At 37.5% G+C, this 12,544-nt stretch overlaps 1 protein-coding gene across 16 annotated transcripts in view; it reads right to left on the bottom strand.

Moving 5' to 3' along the window:
- Positions 1–12,544, bottom strand: part of LOC121431099 (protein 4.1-like) — a 90,993-nt gene that overhangs the window by 61,610 nt on the left and 16,839 nt on the right. For all 16 annotated transcript variants that reach the window (XM_041628581.1, XM_041628585.1, XM_041628588.1 and 13 more), the window contains 4 exons: positions 9,986–10,056; positions 9,140–9,301; positions 7,466–7,570; positions 5,251–5,293 (listed from right to left, as the gene is read on the bottom strand). In XM_041628581.1, coding sequence (XP_041484515.1) covers positions 5,251–5,293; positions 7,466–7,570; positions 9,140–9,301; positions 9,986–10,042 — 367 coding nt within the window. In that variant the 5' untranslated portion in view covers positions 10,043–10,056. Of the gene's footprint in view, positions 1–5,250; positions 5,294–7,465; positions 7,571–9,139; positions 9,302–9,985; positions 10,057–12,544 lie in introns of those variants that run through there.

Genomic DNA, 12,544 nt, shown 5'->3' with positions numbered 1-12,544 from the left:
GGGGTGGGGGTCTGAGCCCCACCAATTTGCAACGGTTAATGTTAGCCCAATTCGGTACAATCTGGCTATGCTAAAAAGCAGGGTTTGCTGGCTTATTGGGGTGCTATACGGGTTGTTCCATGCCATTTGCTCTGGCGACAATTGCTCCCCTGCCAAATTCCACACATACATGGAAATGGAAAGACCAACTTAAACACTGGATTGGTATTATACTGTACCCTATCCTAAACCTAACCCTAAATCTAAAATCAAACCCGACTGCAACCCTAACCCTACATCTAATTATACATGTATATCTTAGACGAAATAAAGCCCAGAGCAATTGTCGCCAGAGCAAATGTCGTGTCATGATCCAAGTACCTGGGTGCTGATATGAGCTGTAGAGAAGTCTGTACATTAGTATACGCGAAGCTCCATGTGTAGTATGATAAACGACCTACTTTCTCCATTTCATATCATGCATGATTTACATTATGGAAACATTACATGACATTAAAGAGCAAATATCCTGGCACTCACAAGCTGTAGACGGTGTATAGCGCTAGGGGATAAAGTAGGATATTAGTCAAGCGGTTTGTAAGCCGGCTGTAATTTCATGCTGGAATTGCCCACCAATTTATATCTAGGACTCCACATGACCTTCAAACCCATAGAGAAAAATGAGTAGAGATACAGATAGATTAATTACAAAGATGTGCTTGTGGGTTTTTTTTTTCTTTACTAGGCTCTATTTCCTTTAATAACCTCATCAATGCCAATCACCCAATTGGTGTACTAGTCTAAATTTCATTCAGAATTGTCTGTCTCTCTCCCAATGCAATCCATTTTTTTTCAAATTCAAATTTATTTCCACAAATTAGAAAACAAAATACACACAAACATCATACAATGTTTTACATATTAAAGAAGAAATGCCAAATGTGGAGAGTGACAAGAGGGGATAATTTGATTTTTTTTTCCTCTTGCAAGACCACTTTCTGACATATCTTCTTTTATCTCTCATTTACCTGTATCCTCAAACAACATTGATTACTTCTGTATTGTTGGAGGGAGATCTCTATATTTTTTCTTAATTCTGGGGAGCTGTTCCTTTCCCTTTTGATCTCTTTGTGCTGCCATAGAATTTTACAAAACACTATATTTCTGCAGATATCGACTATGTTGTAGAAAAGACTTGTGGAAAAACATATTTAAAAAAAAGACTTGTGGAACAACAAATGTCACATTCTGATGGTGATGACAGATGGGCCCTAGTCTGCAGGCACAGACCTTTCCGTTTTTGTTCAATGCATAGTGCAGAGTCTGAAGTGGTGAGACTAGATTCACTCTTGTACTGTGGCTGATTCAACACAGTTTAGATTCTATTGTAGTCTTTACACTAGATACGGCACAATTTCACATTTTGAGTGTGAACAGACCAAAGAAATCCTGCATTTACGAGCATCAGATCAAATCTTAAGGGGGTCTGTTTGTTAAGACTGTCCCCTAGTGTTGTTTCAACCCTCTCAAGTTGTAACCAAACCTCAAGTCCAAGAATATAATCCTGCATTTCACTCCACTGCAGCCAAACAACCATCATAAAAATGTGCACAGTATGATCTATGGTTAGTTTATTTGTGGAGGGGTCCACATCATCATACGCTGTATTCAGAGACAGAAGGGCGCATGGTATTTATGCCGTGCTTGATTTGAACCGTCTTTCTGGCCCTGTCAGGTTGATACCATCTTTCCCATCTAATAAAATTTTGCTGGTCATGATGGAAAGACGGATTGCCTTCTAAGGTCATGCCACTGTCAATGCTCTTGGAAAGAATACAACTCAATATCAGGAGGCGCTTCCTCATCAGCCTTTTAATTGTAGTCGGCTCAATTGAGAGATTCTAGACCGATCTGCCCTCCTTGAAATGATGTATGAGTTTCAAGAAACCATGCCTTCATCAGCAAGAGTCGAGTTACTGATGATGACGATCATGATGTCGATCATTATGATCACGATGATCATGATGATTGAATATGATCATGATGATCACGAATCACGATTATGATGATGGTGATGATAAAGATCATAATAATAATAATATTCACCTGATATGGATTGAGATCCTGTTTGAATAGTACAAGGGGCTTAATGCACATAATGCACTTTTTATTTATTCTTATCGTTATCATTATCATCATCATCATTTCTCAAGCTTATTCTGATCAACATAGCTTGCCAAGTCAGGAATAGACATGTAAATTTGGTAACTTGGGCTGGTGATAACAAGCCTAAAGAGGGGGCCTTTCAGCTCGTGTCAAGTCAAGGAAAATACCAAAGAAATGGAAATTGGATAGTACATCATGCGTTCTTGATTGGTAGGACTGGGGAGGGTTAGGGTAGCTATATATGGAAGTGTGCTCAAAGGCAAGGGGTTGGGTTGTTTTTCAATTCATGTCGGTTTCTACAAGATCACAAATATCTGAATATGAATATGAATGGTGATCAGTAAGAATCCCATCTCCATTCAATATAGAGGGGATAGCTTGTGAGAAGGGAATGCTATTGTTCTTTCGGATGACTAGATAGACTTCAAGAAACAACACCTCCACAAAAAGTAACACATGTATCTATCCCTAATATCAATAATATTTCTGTGTGACTATTATGAAGCAGTACAATTTATCATTGGGAGAAAAATGTTCAGGAGATTACACATTTCTGCCTAAGATATATCTTTCCACGTTTGTCCAAAATTCATTAATTCAAACCGGTTGATGGTAGTGATAAAAAGGAATTGCAGGCTTGATTGGTTTGAAAAGACAAGCTTGAAAGATGCATGTATAGTGTACATGTATGTGTATCTCCAGAGAGAAGCAAGTAAGCAGGATAATGGCTTTACTTTTGGGAATGATTAACCGGCATTAAGATCAGCAGTTTCTTTTTTTATAATCTCAGGTACGTGTAGCTTTATTGGTACCAAGGATTGATGAAAACTAGTTAAAGGCTGTCAGTCGGTCCAGCTTTGCTTTGAATCTAGGTCACTTATTGAAGAGGTCACAGCGTCCAGTGGCGTAAGTGAACACAAGTTTTAAAAGGAGCTGAAACTTCTGATTTTTTAATATAGTAAATGATTTCTGAAATCAAGTTGGTGATCTATATACAAATGAAACAAGACTGAAATTAATCACTTCAATCCAAAATAATTGAAGACCCTAATTCTCTTTATTTTTCTTTCATTTTTCTATTTGTTTGTTTTTGTTTTCACTTGGAGATAACATCCAGCAAGTTTAATAGCTGCCTCCTCCACCCCTTCCCACACCACAAGTGATTGCATCATCACCTCATCACTTCCAATCATATTTTTATGACGCTTTTTCTTTTTATTTTCATGTACTTCCATTCTTGAATTTACAATATCTCTTTCTAATGAGAAAGATTAATTTACAGACTAAGAAACAGAACTTCAAAGCTGTTTCATTGATAAAGTGTGTTGCCAAAATTCGTTCTCATCGCCCGAGGCTTTGAACAAGCGTTGTTACATGAATCGAATGAGGGCAATTCATAAAAGTCACATTACAGTGCAAAGTGCTAAGTCGTATATTCCACGCACCATCAAGGACTGGAATTCTCTGTTGTCCCCCCCCCCTCCGACATCCAAGATTTTTTTAGAGGGAATGCATCGCAAGCAAAGCAGAAGAAACTAGGTGATAGGAGACTGGTGTAATTCAAATACAGTCAAGTGTGCGTGACTCATCTCATTTTCACAAGAACAGCGGAGCTTTTCATGAACCATGTTGTTATAAGCTACTGAAATCCTCACACCTGATTGGCTCAGAGCAAATTTGCTACATGAAACAATCCTCTGATATCAGCACACCTGCTAGCCCAAGTATCTTTTTTAATTTTCTAAATTGCATCTCGACCGACAAATTACCAGTATTTATCTTCTTCTAGGCTTCGATAAAAGCAATTCTGTAGGTCTACACACCATTTCAATTTCCATTTTGCTGCAAAATTGTCAGTTATAATAATTTGGTGAAAGCGTACAGCACTATGATGTCATCTCAAATAATATTCTGAAAGCAACATTTTTGGGAATATGTTTTCTTTTTAAGTTTTCCATCCATAAATATGGAGGTTATTTTCTAATTTTCCCCAATTTATGATATGAAATTAAAAATGGGAAACATAACTTTTTTTTCTGATCTTTAACTACATGTATGTATGAATGTATATAAAATTTTGCTTTTTAAATTGAAGGGAAAACTGTTTTGGGGAGGGGACAAAAACTATGAGATGTGTACAAAACCTTAGGCAATGCTGTCCAACAAATGAAAATAAGAATTGTCAAAGAGCAAAGCATCTTAAGGACGACCTTGAGGAAAATTTACAGCAGAGTCTTGTGGGAGGTTAGCTTTCCATATGAAGTGAAGTGGATAAGTGGCAAGGTGGCGATGCTTGCTCGTCTTCAGTCAGGCCATACACTACTCACACAGGGCGCTGTCGGTGTTAGTATGGTTGAATGACTGCAGTGGACATATACTGCATAATATTAAAGAATCCATCGACAGGCCTACGTGTAAATAGCATGGACAATTTTCGTACATTTTCTATCCTTGAAAATACATGTTAAGGCTATTGCATTACATTGCTATGCACAAAGGTATGCTCAGCAATTGCTTTTTAATCAGTAGGTAGAGAAATTGAACGGGAAAAGGAGTGGTCAGTCAATACCAGGGAATAATTTTACTTATCAATTTGGTAGCGTTTCTGGTTGTTGGAGAAAAGCTTTTAACTTCTTTCTGTACAGAACTTAAAAAAAAAAAGCTTCACAAAGGAAATTTTGTGAAGCAGTTATAAATAAAATACGGAACAAAAAGTGATGCAATACCAGGAAAATCATTGCCTGAATGCTGTCTCCATCTAAAGAAAGCTAACATTATTCTTGAAATGCTAGATGCCACGCCTGTCTCGTGAATACTCTAAAGATATATGTATTAATTTATTCTTAACAAAATATGAAATGAAAAGTGCTTCTAGAGATTGCTTACATAAGAGCAGCAAGAAAGACATCAGGAGTCTGTTTCATAAAACTTGTTATAAGTTGTAATATCAGTTTTAAGCTACTGAAATCAGTCAATTTGATTGGCTGATAGTTATTATAACAAGTCTTTGTGAAACTGGACCCTAGAGTTTAAATGTAAAAGACATGGAAATCAACGGACAAATTAATCATGCAGTTTGGGACTTAGTGTGGTATATGTACTTACTTTTCATTTGTCTTTTCAGCTCTTTTATCGGGTCAACCCAATGCTGGAAAATAAACAAGAAAAGAATGAACCTTTAAAACCCTATCTGTAATACTTTCCTGCCTTGGTGCAAGTAGATCCATCAGTCAAACAGAATTTAATCAAAACAAAAATAAAGACCTATAAAATATATCATGATTTGAATGAATTTCATTTCATTCCATGAATGAAACAACTGGCATATACATGTATGCAACTGTCAAGCTCATCCAAATACACTACAATGCAGTACTAGATTCTTGCAAAGTACACATTGCATTGATGAGTCAGATATAACTTCGACATGTACCTATCAAGCCATCTTTATTACAACACCGATATTAAATGAGAATGGGATCTATACTAAAACACAAACAATACCATCACTATCACACTTTATCCTAATGACAAATATTCTAATCTGGACAAAAATGCCGTGACATCATTCTGGAAGTGACAAACAATAAATATATTCACAGACAGGTCAACTTTAGCACACATCTCTAACACTGTAATAAAAATGGCCGATAAGTTGGAGACTACACCATGTATATAGAGTAAAGGCTTAAATCATAGGATACATGCACTATACATGTACATTAAAGGCCATGGCCATGAATGCAAGGTGGACTGACATTGATCACAACTCATCCCCCCCCCTCCATTTGCCTTTATGTGTTGTCTTTTTCTTTTGATTTTCCCAAGTGTTGCAGTGCGTCATATATGTATGTGGTCTTGCCCTAATAATATCAGAATATAAACCATCCAGAGTGTGTCCTTTTTCTACATATAAAGCGTGGTGACTGATATCAATAAACTGAAAAGCAGCTGAAAGAAGAAGTAATTCCTGCTTTGACACCCCTGGCAACTATACATATTTTACTGTGAAACATAGCTGTTTTATATAAGTATTTTTCTTTATAATAGAATGAATGACCCGAAACGAATCTCCCAGCTAGTATTGTATTGTGAAATGCATTTTTTAATTAGTTTTGTAGTGTGAAATATATTTTCAGCTTGTGAATAAATGTACTGCGAGTATCGGCATCTGGAAATGCTTACTACTAGTTTATTAGTAATAAAGACATGTCCACTGGCATGAATTTGCAGTGAACCTCTGGGTGTAAATCAAGAGATGACAGCTGAAGGAAGCAGCCCGAACAAGCCATGCTCCTACTTCCGTCATGGCCAATTTGCAGTTCTCAGGGTTACTGGAATTATGCTGATAGCTTCAATTTTCGGGACTAAGTAAGAGAGGTGACATTCTGAGACTGCGAGACTGCGTCTCAATAATTGGAAAGCTCCAAGAGCTGATAGTCGGGTTACATATCAGTTCATCATCATTCCCTTCCTCGTCCTTCCTTCTAATACTTCAATCTTTCCTTCCTTACATCACATTTCCTTCCTTCTGTCATTCCCTATACTCCCTATCATTAATCAGGGCATCCTTTTCTATTGGGAAATGCCATGTTCTGATTTCTGCTCCTTGGATTGCATGCATCTGTCTTGACCTGCACTGCTCAGGTATGAAGTTCTCCATTCCCCAAAAAATAATCACTCTGTTTTCATTGTCAATATGACCGCGTTCTTGAGTACATGAAAGCTTGAAATTAATTTTTCTACAATGTAGGACCTAGTGTTTGCGGTCGCTTGTTACGTATGGATCATATGAAAGACTGAAAAAATACAAACAATTACCTCACACCCCAGCAAAGATCTTCCCAAAAGTTTTAATCTCTATCATTGTTCTAGAGTGATATTAACTGTTTCAACTCATGCCAACCAAAATTAAAACATATATAACCAGAGCTTGACATTAGCAGTGGTTAAGTGGCCCAGGGCAACCTAAATTGGGAGACAGGCCACCAAAATTACTTTGCATGCCAGAAGAATATATGAAATTGATGATTTTGGTGGACCAATTGGGCCATCATGAAAAAAGGGTTAGTGTGGAGCCTTGATATAATAATATTCATCTAGATGTAAAGAGTGCTTAGGACAAAAGAAGTGGAAGAAGGAGGCATCGTCATGACACAAGAGTCAGGAACTTCATAAGAGGAAAAATGCTGACCGAAATAAACTGTGATGATATACATGGAAGTAGGCATGTAACAAGATCAAGGAGTACTTAGGCCACTGTGCCCGAAAAATATCTTTTTGCTGGTTACAGCAGCCAAAGTATTGGTACAGAACTTACCCTACAATCTTGTGAGTCTCTATACGTAAGGCCAAAGTAATCTTTTTCCACAATGTCCAAGTGATCACATACCAGGTCTACTAGTTGTTCCCCTTTGGCACGTTTCTATATGAAATGAGAAAAGAAATGTGAAAGAAAATAAGTTTTCAACAACAAAAAATAATCTTCTGTGTATATCGCCAACAGGGCTTGGTAGAATGGTTCCCTGACATTTAGTCCTGCAACATTTTTTTTTCCTGGAAAGGTACATCTCAAACCAAACACCCGAGCTTCAAATTTTTCCTTCTAAATCCTTTATGGATCTGAACCAGAAACCCTATCACAACCCAAAGGGTCCCCTTCATATCTTAAAAAAAAAATTAGCACAGGAGCAATTGTCGGCTACCGGCGGAAGGGCAGTGGGTTGAAGGTGCGCGGCAATTTTCAATCCCTGTGTGGCTAGCATAAGGGCATTAGCCCAATTAGGCACTCGCTATGTGAAATGTACAGTACGGGTGAGAGTTAACACCCTTTCGCCCAACTGACAGGAATAGAGTTTGACAAACACATTTGTATATCCTTTTGCCAGTAAGTTGACAATATACATACAGCACATAGCAAAAGAAACATACAATACTGTGTTCACATCTTCTATAGATTGCATGTAAGTTGAGACAAAGACTTAAGAAAGCGGCGCCTATAGACTCGCTCTGCTATGCAGGCAAGACAACATGCATTCAATTACTACTACACTTTTGTAATAAAGTTCAATAGTACCCAGGTATAGTTCGCATTTATGCCAAAGCTAAGCACCTGCTCTAAAGACACGTCTGAAAGCCCTCAATAACAGCCAAAATACCAATCATGTCTTGTAGCTTCTGAAGTGATCGAGCTGCCATCTGCCTTTTCCCTTTCATCTCACCAATACAGATGGTACATCAACAGTATCTTCATCTCAAATGTGCCTCAGCCTCAAATACATACTGTGCCAAATATATCTTTACTACTGGAGGTAGCATATAGCCGAGAGGTGACAGATACGTACAGTTGTATACTGCATACATGTATTGCGTCTACATTAGCAGCTTTAGGAATAGGAATCAGCTCTATAATATACATGTACATGAATTATTTGTGTTTTTGTTTTGGACAAAATATTGGCGAATGCCAGTGATATTCTAATAATAAATTCAATTCAATTCATGTACATGTAGCAAGAACACTGCACTATGGTTGTTGTTCGTCACTTCAAATGTCTATAACGAACTATATTTTGTCCCACTTAAATAATAAAGTAGAGTCTCATAGAAGGCCATCAGCTCAAGATGGATTGCTGGATGGGTGAATGAATCTATACATAATAAATGAATGATGAGACATACACCTAAATAATATTAGTACAGATGGATGTACATTTAAAAATGAATGGAATGAAAAGAAAAAAAAATAGAAAAGAATGGATGCAAGGACAGACAGACAGATGGATGGATGAAAAAATGGATGGATGAAAAAATGGATGGATGGATGGATGGATGAATGGACCAATGAACGAACAAATGGATGGATAGATGATTGAATGAATGAATGAATGAACACATGAACCACAAATAAACAAATGAACGGACAAACAAACAGAGAAACAAAAGAATGGGTCAAAAGAAATAGGTAGAAAGAATTCTTCCATAGCAAACTCACCTCAATATCACAGTAAAATTCAGTTTCATCCAATAATACAATAGTGACTTTTTGTAGCTTTCCTTTCTGTGTGGCTGGTTTCCTAGGTGAATTGGCAGAGGTGGCGTTCCTGGGAGGGGCAGAACGGTTACTAGGCATGGGCTCTGGTATCCTCTCATCATCCTGGAAAAAAAATGAATTATAAAGGTATTAACATTACCTATGAAATCTGGTGGGTGTTTCATACAGCTGTTCGTATTACGTTAAGAGCGACTTTAAGAACGACTGGTGATCATTTCTTGTGTTAAATGGTGTACAGCAAAATGTTCATTGGGGATGGTTTAGCGCGTAAGAAAGGATCACCAGTCATTCTTACAGTCGCTCTTAACTTACAAACAGCTTTATGAAACGGCCCCCAGATCTATTGGGACCATCACAGGAGAGCTGTTTGACTTCACAGAAGACATTTGACTTTTATAATAGCAAGAGTTTACGGTGTATTAAAAATTAGGTATTAAAGAATTGGGTAAAACAGCACTATCATTAATCTCAATGCATGTAAATGTGTACAAGTACTGTACATGTACATGTATAAATGCAGAGTACACTCTGAGTCTTCATTGATTTTCTTGTCCCTTGGTGAGGACCTTTTAGCCAATTGTCCTCAATTGCTTAATATACTGTATTTCGCCCAGAGATTGACTAGGTTTTTAGTGGCATCCAGTTCTAGATCAAACAACTCAAATTTACTTGTGTTTTAATATTACTGAATATTCATGTATGCAAAGGGTGTGAAAGCTTTGTTTTGTGGGAGGGAGGGGAAAGAGGCTCACTTATAGATTAAAATTCAAATGAAATGTTTCTCACCCTTACTTCTCCGGGATCGGGCTCCCTGTATCCTTCTTCTCTTGCTGGTTCACTCATTATGAGTTAGATATCTGGAGATGGAAAAAAAAACATTCAGTAAAGGTTGATGTATAAAAAGATTAAGAAAGTTATTAGAATTTAAAGTTTTGGATAAGTGACGTCATAAACGAGCAGCTGTCCCAATAATTTTATACAATATAAAATCCATAAATTTCATTTTTCGGATGGTTCTTGATGATATTTTTGTTTTCTGTTTATTAATGGATGTGAAATGATTTGCCTATTGATATAATAAAGGTACCGGTACAGTAAAAAACATTTTGAATTTTTTTAGAAAATGACATGTCATTGATTTTCTACCAGTACCATACAATATACATGTACATGTACATGTACAGTATCGCCCAAAATAAACTTGACAGATATCGCACGTGAAACGCGCTAATCGATGTGGGTCTGACTATCGCAATATTAACGTGCGTGAACGTTAGGCTAGTCTGTGGCAGATATCGCCTTGTTCTGGCCGGTGATTCGGTGCACGGCCACGGCCGCGAACTACTTTCTCAAGCTGCGATAATTTATCGCGATAGGATGAGGACTCCAAATCAGCGAGCCTTTTTCTATACCATTCGCAAAGATTGTGGACATAGATTGTTTCTTTCAATTACATTTTCGATAACTGATTGGCTTGGAAAACAACTCACATGTAGAGATCAGCGGAATCGCTCTGCTTTAGAATACGAATCTAGTCCTAGAATCTACTCGGCAGCGCATTACATGCCCGTCTATACTACTAGCAAACGATCTTGGTTACTGTACATGTAGCCTCAGTTCTCCGCGCCGTACGCGCGTACGAAATGAAATGGGTTGATAGACGCTGACTACGAGTTTGTTTGCCAGTGCAGCTGTCCAGCAAAGCACTTGTTAACATTGTAATGATGAAAAGATTACTCACAATCGTCCCTCAGACCATGGACCTATTACATGCTCAGACCCAACCAATAATTATCCCTTTTATTCTTTCTTCCTTCTCCAGCTCTAGCTAGGGTCCAAGTATACGTCTTTGAAAATCCCCTTCATCTGCCTGATGCTGACTCTTTGCTGGCTGAACCAAATCTCAAGGGCCGTATTTACAGTCACATAGCTTTTTGCATCATCATTATTATTGTGATTACTAGTATCATACTCATCGATGTTATTATTAATTTTACCACTATAGCGGGGTTTTTTTCGAATGAGACCCGAGCCCTATAATAACAATTATTATTTGCAGTTATCAGTACGATGCAACTGATTGTACCTCTCTATTAAAGAGGTATTACTTAAGCTTTACATTTGAAACAAGAGAATAATTCGTCGAATTGGGAAGTCTTTAAATCAGTTTTCTGAGTAACATGTGATGACAGTGCTGGTTTTTATGATCGTGATGATCATTATCGATAAGAAAGGTAATGAATGTGATTGTGATCCTAATGATGTGGCAATGACAAGAATGGTGATGATGATAATTATGTTGAGATAATGATGGGGTGGTAACAATGATCTTAATAATTGATCATTAGAATTATAAAATAACATAGGCGGCGAAAGCAGAGGACGGGGGGCGTGCCCCCCTAAATTTTATTGTTGATAACTTTTTTTGCTTGTCAATTTTGTTTCCTGCGTCCACTCTAAATTCACGTGGACTCCCCCCCCCCCTCCCTTGAGATGTTTAATGTTTTTGTTCCCCCTAAAATTTAGGTTGATGGGCTTTTTTGTGTCAAAAAATTTAGGACCTCCCCTAAATGTTTTTGCTCCCGTCGCCAATGTGAAATAATCCCGAGAATAGCAAACAGTGATCATGGGCGGCGGATCAGAGGATAATATTTTGCAGTGGACAATTATTGATGCACCCTATGAAAATAGGATATATCCCCTGCTTCGGCCCCTCGGTGATGATTAATTAATGTTTTATGATGTTGACGGTGATGATAATGAAGGTGCCGAGAATGATTATGATTACAATGATTATATGTCAATGATGATTATTGCGATGGTGATGGCATGGCAGTGGGGAGGGGGCATGTATGCAGTTGTTTTTTGTTGAGATTCCATTTACAAATTAAAGGTAGGTCATATACTGAACAGTTTCAGTTTCTCACCAAGGCGAACTTCTACTTCAAGCTATCAGTAATCACAGAGCTGCAACTCTTCAATCGGTTCGAGATTCCACCCATGAACCTCAAAAAGTGAACGAATGAACAATAACCAGGTAACATAATAATAGCAAACGATGTCAAATTGTCAATGGACAAATTTTTCTCCTTAGGTCTATTCATCGTTTAGTTGCCATTACGTGGGCAAAAATTTGATTACATGGTGACTTCTTAAGAATAAGAGTTAATTGCCTGTTTGGAATTTTTAAGGGAAGGAAACGCACTGCATGGATTTCCCCCTAGAAATATGATTTTAATACTTGTATTAGGTTTTTGGTAAGCTACATTTGTCAAACTTTTAAAGAAAAATTGAATTTTAGGATTGAAAGAAGATTAAAAAGAGGATCTGTTTTCACATTCACAA

This window comes from Lytechinus variegatus, chromosome 17 (genome assembly GCF_018143015.1).
Source record: "Lytechinus variegatus isolate NC3 chromosome 17, Lvar_3.0, whole genome shotgun sequence".
NCBI classification, from domain to species: domain Eukaryota; kingdom Metazoa; phylum Echinodermata; class Echinoidea; order Temnopleuroida; family Toxopneustidae; genus Lytechinus; species Lytechinus variegatus.
The sequence above is the reverse complement of the archived record's forward strand: the minus strand, read 5'-3'. Positions and strand labels throughout refer to the sequence as shown.